This window comes from Camellia sinensis, chromosome 3 (assembly GCF_055761805.1).
Source record: "Camellia sinensis isolate YWXY chromosome 3, ASM5576180v1, whole genome shotgun sequence".
NCBI classification, from domain to species: domain Eukaryota; kingdom Viridiplantae; phylum Streptophyta; class Magnoliopsida; order Ericales; family Theaceae; genus Camellia; species Camellia sinensis.
In genome coordinates this window covers 82,430,552-82,440,956 of record NC_138963.1, presented here as the reverse complement: position 1 = coordinate 82,440,956, position 10,405 = coordinate 82,430,552, and the positions used below count along the sequence as shown (strand labels likewise).

General features: G+C 29.6%; 1 protein-coding gene across 1 annotated transcript; it reads right to left on the bottom strand.

Annotated features, from left to right (window-relative positions):
• Positions 1-3,011: 3,011 nt before the first annotated feature.
• On the bottom strand, positions 3,012-6,003 carry LOC114309846 (cytochrome b561 and DOMON domain-containing protein At3g25290). The gene is made up of 3 exons (XM_028255687.2): positions 5,177-6,003; positions 4,035-4,289; positions 3,012-3,528 (listed from the first exon to the last, which is right to left on the bottom strand). Exons 1-3 carry the CDS (start codon positions 5,966-5,968, stop codon positions 3,220-3,222), a joined length of 1,356 nt encoding a protein of 451 aa, XP_028111488.2. The 5' UTR covers positions 5,969-6,003; the 3' UTR covers positions 3,012-3,219.
• Between the last annotated feature and the right edge of the window lie 4,402 nt (positions 6,004-10,405).

The window sequence follows — 10,405 nt, the reverse complement described above, 5'->3', positions numbered from 1 at the left end:
TTAAAATATTTATTTTAATATTTGGTTAATTAAAAAAATAATGATAATCATATTATAAGTGAAATAATATTTTACTATTTTAACCAAGTGGTCATTCTATAAAAAAAAAAATTTAAAGAATTATTATTTTATTCCATTATATTTTATTTTGATGAATTAAATAGAAAAGAAAATTCATAAAATAAGATACGAATGTGACATTTTTCCTCACATTTGTATGATGCCGTGTAAATCTTCCAGGTTGACAGCATTCAGTTGGTTTGGTTCTACTTTTTAAAAAACAGTTTTTAGGATTTTTTTATTATTTTTCGTATTTTAATGTTTCTAAAGAATTTTTTTAATATTTTAAGAAATTATTTTTAATTTTTAGACATGCCTAACATAAATATACTTAAAAAATATAACATTTATGAAAAATATCTTTAAAAAATACACTACCAAAAAATAAGAAAATTCAGTATATTTTTCATACTTTTTGTGTTTTATTAATTTTTTAAAATATTTTTTCATAAATATTTTACTATTTAAATACATTTAAGCAATGTGCATCTAAAAAAATTTAAAAAATTGCTTAAAATTAAAAAATATTCACTAAAAATAAAAAAATACAAAAAATAAAAATCTCAATTTTCAAAAAATTAAAACCAAACACAATTGTTTTTCAACAACTTTCTCTCTTTCCATGTGAGAAAGGCAAAACATCAATGAATTTTCATCAAACAAAATTACAAAAAAAAAAAAAAAAAAAAAAAAAAAAAATTAGAGTGACAACAAAAGCAAGAAGAATAATGAAAGTAAAAGCCAAGTGGGGACAATTTTAAGGGGGGGGGGGCTGGCTGGGGGACCCAATCTCAAAGACTCTAGCTAATAAGTTTAGGATTTGGCTTCCTTCTAATCCGATCATAGATTGAAAGGTATTGTTAGACTTGTAGAGGTCTATCATGAGTTTCATTTCGATAATTCGAACCATTCAATGTATAGAACTTTTCGAGTAATATGTGCCTGTAAAAAATCACTTTGATCAGATATTGATAACTACATAATCAAATCAGTTTTGTATAAAAAAAATAGATGATGAAAAATAAATGGTTTAGAGAAATTTGATCCGATGAGATAGCTATCGATATTCAATCAGCGTAATTTTTTACAAGCCTATAGTATTCAACGAATTCTACATATTAAACGATTTGGATTATCGAAACGGGATTCGTGATGAGCCTCTACGGACCTCACAACACTCTCTAATTCGTTCACAGATTAGAGGGAAGCCAGACCTAAGTGAAAATGACTTTTTAATGGAATAGGTTTGGTAAACAATAGTTGGGCAAAGTGTAACTGCTAGTGACAATACTATTATCTGTATCCACTGAAAATCAGTCTTAACCAATGAAAAGAAAACTAACAGTTAATCACTCCCCTAATCATGTTCAAAAGTTGGGGCCACAAACGTTGTCTAGAATATTATGTGGGTCTCTTTAGTCATTAGCTTTAAAATTTTCCATATATTTATATGAAAAATGTTACATACAATTTTATTTATATTTATATTTTTACAGTTCAAGACACCAATAAGTAGATTTCATATGTATTTCAATAATGATAAGTAATTCTAATTTTAAAATTCTAAACAGAACTCTAGTGATGTAACAAGAAAAAAAAATAAAAATATAAGTACACACATTACATTACATGTTGATCCCACTCATTGTCACATTACTAGAGCTCTCTTTAAAATTTTAAAATTAAAGCTCTCGATCTTTATTTTATGTATTTATGAATATGAGTCCCATTATTTTATAAATGAAAAATTAAAATAAAAAATAAAATTATGTGTAACATTACTCTAATATGTAAAATTGACGCGTTTTGCATAGTAATGGAAGTGGTTCGATTTGTACCAAAGGAACTCAATTAGAGCATCATGAGTTGTTCCCTTATCTTGACTCCTTTTGTTTGTTGTTGGAATGTCACTTCCATCCACTGATTTTGGCATCCTGGAGTTACCTACAGACCAAGAGTGACATGGGTTTGCCCGACCCGAACACATAAATGAGTTCAATTACACAAGGGTCAAATCCAAATTTGCTCCCACCAAAAACATTATTCATAGGTTTTTGTTTTGAGAGGGGGGTGGGTGGAAGATTTCTCCTAACCTTTTAAAGTCATTGTAAACGGATGAATCATAAACATAAATTGTACCAATCACTTGTAAATGTTTTTTTTTAAAGAATTCCACAAGTTGCACTACAAAGGATAATTGTCTCTAATGGGGCTGCTTTATTCCAAAATTTATGAAGGTTAAAAAAGAAGATTAGAACATGCTAACTAAAGAGGCAATAATGAAAGGTGTATGCATGCACCACACAAATCTGTTTGAACATCTCCAACTATTTCTTCAAATTTGAAAATGTTTAAATTTGACATCACTAAATTAAACACTCCAACCAAGGTCTCAAATTTATTAATTTATTTTATATATATATGTATTTGCATAGGTTTGTGTTTCAATTTTTTTCGACAAAACCCGCAAAGAACCAAAAGAATAAATTTGGCATCCACTTCCCAAAATGTTAAATTGGACAGCAGGATAATGCCAACCTCCAAGTTTTTTGGGTGAATCAATCTCCAAGTATAGCCAACTACGCCAAAGGCATCTTCTTTGGAGCGCTTATAAAACACATCAAATATTGTCTTTTTGACTTGCCACATAATATTTGGCATATTTGTTGGAGGTTTCTTTCATCCAACTTGCCCTTGAACCATCTTGGCCTCAATTTCCGTTTCTTGTCAACATTTATGTATCAAAACTAGAGGGGGCCAAGCTCACTAAGATTCCTATTATGATGGAACCAAGATGAAAGCCATTTTAGTCAATAAATTTCTCAGATAATACAATTCAACCAGCTATGGAAGAGATTGCGTAAATGGCCCAAAGTCACATATTAGGAGACAACAATCCAAAAATCCATTTAAAAGGGCACTAACAAAAAACCACACAGAACAAGAAAGAATGGAACTCAACAATCCCTATGTATATACTACTATACTACAAGGATATCCAATGTGTGTCCAAGACATTATACAAATGATGAATAGAAAAGGGAAGTCTGTCTCTCTCTAATAGATAATAAACCTTGTGACATCTCAAACAACTGGTGATGAGAAGGGGATGATGACACAGAATTAGACACTCACATGGAAACTCATTGCATCAATAGATCATGACGCAAAGGGCTGTTGCCTGCCTTGTCCGTTGTATCCATCATAGGGCTTAGTTGACTTGTTAGACTTCCTCCTCAAGACTACAACCCATGTAATTGCTTCCAACAAAATAGCAATAATACCCAACCCAGAGATCACAATTATGTAAGCCGATCTCCACTTCTTTGCAGGTAGCAAGATGTCTAGCCCCTTAAACACATTGATGATGCCAAGGATGACTATGGCATATCCCATACTGTGATGATATATATTCCAGTAAAATCGGAACTTGTGGTCCTTCCGTGGTCTTAGGAGCAATGCAAAAACCTATATGAAAAGCAATGCAGAGAGTGAAAACTCATCAAAAGATAAAACATTTAAAAACCAGTATCAAATAAATTGTTGCATACTAATACACCCTCAGATAGACAAAATGACAAAACTAATGCGAAAATTATAATATCCAGCAACAAAGCATTCAAACCAAAAGCTAAGAGAAGAAAACAGTTTAAATTCCCTAGCACTCCAAGTACATGAACGAGTATAAATGAATGTAAGTTTTCATGGAAGTCAGGTAGTATCCCAATTTTATACCATATCAATTTTTACATCATCTCAAAATTTTAATACAACGCTTAAAATTCTAAAATTGTATTAGTCTAAATGTTTTCAGTTTCATTACAGGCTTCAAGACAAATGACATCAATACTCAAGGGTAATGACAAATAATAACAACAACAACCAACCAACCAACCAACCAACCAATCATATAAGTACAATGAACACAACATTACACAACTTTCTACAAGAAATTTTGTTGAAGAGAAGAATACCTGCACAGTTGCTAGACAGAAGAGTGCAATCCCAATGTTGCGATGATGAGTGTATTGCACCCCCTTCGATTCACTTCCAAGCTTAAGTCCTGTTCCCCATCCAGCAACCCCAATAGCATAGGAAGAAGACTGGCAAAGGGCGTGGAGATAAAACCATGCAGGATCGGCCGACTGGAAAGTTCTCAGGTACCTTGCGATGATGGCTCCAACAGGAAACATGATTCCCCAACTCACAACATTCAAAACCCCATGAAGCTGACACAACAACAATCTAATTCAATTACCGAGATATAAAATAAAAAATAAAACATTTACTAGCCTACTCTAATAAAAAATAAAACATTTACTAGCCTACTCTACCCTGCAGCTGATAGATCTATTACCGATACGAGCAACGATTTAGACCACTAATTTTGATACTCTAATAGAGCACTAATAATAGGGCAATGAACAAAAAATAAAATAAAATAAAAACAAATCAAGACCAAGAGTCCACTGTCAACTCATTAGAGCTACCTTTAGATCTAAAAAATTAGAACTCCAAAACATTTTTCTGCCAATAAACCTTTCATATGATGATTTTGCTTTGTTCTGTATTTTCTTTTAGGTAATTGTTGGGTGATAAAACCGTCCAAACAATTCCAAAATCACTCATTTCAGTTTCATAAAAACCACTGGCTCTTCAATTTCACACACAACAAATTCATTTTTTATTTGAAAAAAAAGAAAAAGAAAAAAAAGAAGTTGCTTTCAAAAATTAAAGATCTGGGACTATAATATCTAAAACGGAAAAGCAAAAGAAACAAAAAACGCAGTTTCCGCTATATCTCAGATACCGTTCTTCCAAATACTGACAACATATACTCAAAGCCTGTTAGATATTGTAGTGATCTATATCTGTCTTTTTCCCCCCAAAAAAAAAATAAAAATAAAAATAAAATCAACTTTTTGGAACCTAAAATCTGTTGATCAATCCATAAAAGCCTGTAAAACAGATAGAAGACAGAGAACTCTTGTTCATATCTCAATCATATTCACAGTAAAATAAATAAGGATTAAATTTTATTGATTTTTTTTTTTAAAAAAAAAAAAAGAAGAAGAAAAAATGGAAGTAAATTTGGAATGAGAGAGAATAAACGTACATTTTTCCTCCTTGTCCTAGATCCCCCTCCGGTAACACCATTGCTCTGTCCCTTCAACAAATCTAGGGTTCCTATAGAGTTAAGATTCGCGGCCTGAAAAGCATGCGGGTTCGGAGAACCATTAGTAACCGAAGGCCCAACCTGCCAGACCTGGTTCAGAGTCGTCGCCGTGTTGTTCGGCAAAGTCAGCGTCGCAAAAATCCTCATCATACTTCCCGATGACTCGGCAGACACGGCCGTAAAATCGAAAGAAAGATTCGAAGGCGCGTTCAAGCTTTTGGAACTGATATTGAAGGTCTTCACAGTCATCACACCGTTCGAGTTCTTGAAGGCTACGAAAGCCTGAGACCCGACCATTCCGGTGGCTGTAGGGTTTATGGCCCATGAAATCCAGCCGTCGGATTGCGCCGGAGGAGCGACGAAGGCTATGGAGAGAGTCGAATTGGAGGAGTAGTAGGTCCAGTGGAGGTAGGAGCTCAACTGTGTCAAATCGCTGCAGTATTCGTAGAGCTTGTTCGTGAAGGACTGTGTGGTACAAGTGAGAGATTGTGATGGCGAGATTTGGGAAATCGCGAGTAAAAGCCCTAGAATTAGAGCAGAAAAGCGAAGAGAAGCCATTGAAGACACAGATGAGAGAGGAGAGAAGTAATGGTAACGGCTAATTTTAGTGGACGTGTGGAGAGATTCCACTAATTGTGTTTGTGGCAGAGATCTATACCGTAATAGAGAGAGAAGAGAGACAGAGAAATGAAAGTGAAACGAGTTAGTGGGAGCTGGTATATAGTGCGTCATGATTCTCGTGTCTGTGAAGGTGTGTTAAAGTGTGCGAATTGGGTAATGACACGTAATCTGAATTCAATTCACGCGGTGATGGCAGACGTGGTTGACTCAAGGGCCCGTTTGTTTTGGGAGATAGAATGGAGGGGATTGATAGTGAGGAGATTAATAGTGAGGGGATTATTAGTGAGGGGATTAATAATGAGGAATTGTTAAATTATTTTTATATAAAATAATAAAACAAATAAAAAAATATAAAAAATTAAACATTATATTTAAAAAAAAATTCCCAATATATAAAAAATAAAAAAAATTCTAGTCCCCTCACTATTTTCTAATACCATCTCTACCTCCTCCTTACCAATCCCCCTTCCAAGGGTATTAGCAATACCAAGGGACTAATAGTCCCAACCCTTTCTCTGCAAACAAACAGGGACTTTAGTAATACCTTAGTATTACTAGTCCCAATACCATCCCTATAGCCCAAAACAAACGGGGCCCAAGTGTCCTGGAAGTGAAGTCCCATAGCGTGGATGACACAACCTTTGTCTTATTACACCATCCCACACAAAATAGTAGTCTCTTTGAAATTCAACTCCTTTTTTTTTCATAATATAATTATTATATTTAAAATTAATTTTTTAAATTTATTATATTTTTTAAAAAATATCAATTATAATGAATATAAAAAAAAAGTAAAATAAAAAATTCATATTATTTTAGTCATTGATTTTTGAAAAAAATTAATATTTTGTGACAATAAAAAATAAAATAAGGAACTAATATTTTGAGACGGATAAAGTAACACTTTTATTTCCATGGATGGCACAATTATTAATGGGATTTAACCTTCATAACAAAATAAATATTTAATTTTTTTAATTTAAATTCTAAATAATAAGTCTATTATTGGATTGGATCATTCAATCATGCCAAATGGGTCCACTTTTAGAACTTATTTCGATAATTCGAACCGTTCATATTTTAACATTTGTCAAAAATATTATCTTTATAAAAAAATCAAGTTGATCAGATAATAAAAATTGCATGTTTGAATTAATTTTATATGAATTGTTTATTTTCTAATCGTTCATTTTTTTTATATACAAAACTAATATGAATATGTAATTTCCGTTATTTAATCAATTTAATTTTTTACATGAATAGTGTACTCGACAAATCTTAAAATATTTTTTGTATGAATGATATACACGACGAATTATAAAATGTGAATGATTTGCATTATTAAAAAAGAGGGAAAAGTAGGTCCAATGAACCCAACAATACCTCTTGAGAGAAGCCAAGCCCTAATAAAAAGAGTTATGCTAGAGACTTTAAATAATGTATTAAATTTTTTACCAAATTTCTCATAGGTGTAGGATCTACACACATGTGAATTTATGTAAGACCCACACACATATATAAATTTTTTTTTATAAATTATTTTAGATTTATAGTATTTTCTTAATTAAAAAATAGGAAAAGCATGCCCACTAAATTCCTTAATTCATGAATTATATATGTTTTTTTATTTTTTATTTTTTTAAGCAATATATGTGATTTTAGTTGCGTGGTCGGGTGCGTGAACGAGACGAGATGGACGTAGCGCAATTTTCGCGCTATTGATTGAGGCTTATTTTTGTCAATTTATTAGGTGAATAATGTTATATGTATTAATTGATATATTAATAAATATATTAATAAATAATATAATATAATTTTAAAAAATTTATATATTTATAATTTATATAATGAGTGGATTCAATAATAATGACATAAGGTATGTTGATACATTAATTAATATATTAATTAATACATATTGTATTATCTTTTATTACTCTAAAAATGCTTAAAAGCCTCAAAAATTTTATTAAATGTCTTACATAGGTGTGAGACCCACATAGAATCTCACACCCATATAAGATATTTAGTAAAATTTTTGATAGAATATTTAGATGTCTAGCATTACCCTTATTACTCTACCAAATTTGAAATAGATGAATGGGGACAAATCCTTTTCATTCAATGTTGCTAAATGCTAATAGAACAATGCTATATATATATATATATATATAAATCAATTAGTGTACCAACAGATGATGTGACATAATTTTAGAGATTTTAAATATTTATAATTGGTATAATAAGTGAGATCAATAATAATAATATAACACAAGTTGATATATTAATTAGTGCATGTAGTACCACCAACGTTAATAAGTATCTTTTATGCATTATTTAATCTTAGAAAGCGTGTTTAAAATATTTTAGAAATTTGTAAAAATGTTAAAAATATATTGATTTTAGAAGAAAAAAAAAACATACATTGGATTTAATGAGAAGTGTTTATATTCTTCAAATTTTTTTGTCATGTACTTTATACCTCGGGGCACTTGCTAGTAAGACGTTTTAATATATGCTATATGACTCATGCTATCTACGAGATAAAATAACATATTATTTATAAAAAAAATATATAATAATTATATTTAATTTTTTTCATTCTCTCTCACATATATAAAATGTTATATATAAGTTTAAGAATTTTATAAAATTATATATATATATATATATAAGTAGGAGCTTAATATACATATAGTTTAATTTTGTGAAGCTCATAAAAATAGTTTTTTTTTTTTCAATCCCATAGAAAACAAATTTAATTGTTACAATTTATTGTTTTATATTCAAAAATCAAAATCAATATAGATTTGTAAATATTTTAAAAAGTTTTAATTGTCAATAAATTTTGATAAGATTGTAATTGTGTAAAATTTTAAAAAGAGGTTATTTAATAGGTGTTATTTATTTTTTTATTTAAAACTCAAATTCAGTTAATTTAGTCATGTAATTAAAATTCTAAAATAGCTTAGTCAATAAGTGCATTTTACTTTTTAAATTCAAAATCAACATATTTAGTCAACACATATTTTAAAATTTTTCAATATTTGGAGTAATTTGTAATCAAGTATGACGTTTATAAATTATAAGATCCAACGGAATAAGATTTTATTGGAGATCAATCCAAGTAAAATTAGTGAAATATCCCTCTCCAACTTTTGATATTATGAGAGATTCAGTATGTTTTTTTCTTATTGTTTAAGGTTACTCAATAATATTATTAGAGAAATTTCAACTTGACATAGAGAAATTTTTTTTTAAAAAAAACTGAATTTTTTTCTCTGTTCTAAAATTTCTATGTGAAAATGTTGAAGAACCCTAACTACCATGAAAATGTTGCATCTATTTTATCTTATAAAATCTTAATATCAAGAACCTTAAACTACAAATCCCTTAATCCAAGTCTTCTTTTTAATTTTTTAAAAATCTAAATTCAACAAATTTAACTTTTAGTCAATACAATTGATTTTATTTTTGTATATTTTAAAGAAGGTCAGGCAATATATGCTTTTAAATTTGTTTTAAATCTAAAAATTAACAAATTAAGTTGTTACGTGTACTTTTTGTTCTATTTAAAAAAAACATAAAAATTAAAAAAAAATATTGTAAACTCAAGTAGCAAATTGTAGATTTGTTTTTAATTTTTTTAATAATATCTTTGGTTTCTTCAATTGAATTTGGTTGTAATTTTTTTTCCATTCTTTAATTTTTTTTAAAAAAATTTAGCTGTGTATATTTTTGCAAACAATATCATGTATTATGAGTCAAACGAAAATGAGAGATGCTAGAAATAGAGATACAAAAAATATGAAATAGATAATGATAGATAAAATCGTGTATGAAATGTATTTTAAGCCTATAAAATCTATATAATAAGGCAGAAGTGATTTTGAAAATGTCCTATACACATTTGTCCTATTAGGACATTTGAACGGTTAAGATTCATTTCTGCTTGAGGATGGATAGTAGAGATAGACTCTTCTCTCTCACTCAACCTCAACTTCCTGTCCAAGAACACTTCAAAAATAAACCTATCTGTCTCCTAGTCTCTACAGAAGAGAGACTCACGCTCATCAAATTCTCTCTCTCTCTCTCTCTCTCTCTCTCTCTCTCTCACATTTCAATAATTTGAACCGTTCATATTTTAACATTTGTCAAAAATATTATCTCTGTAAAAAATCAAGCCGATTAGATAATAGAAATTGCATGTTTAAATTAATTTTATATGAATTGTTTATTTTCTAATTGTTCATTTTTTTCATACAAAACTAATCTGAATATGTAATTTTCGTTATTTAATCAATTTAATTTTTTGCATGAATAATATACTCGAAAAATCCTAAAATGTTTTTTGCATGAATGATATACTCGACGAATTATAAAATGTGAATGGTTTGTGTTATTGAAAAAGAGCTCAAAGTAGGTCCAATGAACCCAACAATACGTCTTCAGTCTAATTTGAAACTGGTGAGAAGCCAAGCCCCAATAAAAAGAATTATGCTAGGGACCCTAAGTAATGTATTAAATTTTCTACCAAACTTCTCAGATAGG

What these genes read in the sequence shown, in the direction of transcription:
- LOC114309846 (XM_028255687.2), bottom strand. Translation starts at nt 5,968, where the DNA reads ATGACGCACTATATACCAGCTCCCACTAACTCGTTTCACTTTCATTTC. An exon ending in CTAGGACAAGGAGGAAAAAT is followed by an intron (nt 4,290 to 5,176) that starts GTACGTTTATTC and finishes TTGTTGTGTCAG; the next exon opens with CTTCATGGGGTTTTGAATGT. An exon ending in TCTGTCTAGCAACTGTGCAG is followed by an intron (nt 3,529 to 4,034) that starts GTATTCTTCTCT and finishes CTTTTCATATAG; the next exon opens with GTTTTTGCATTGCTCCTAAG.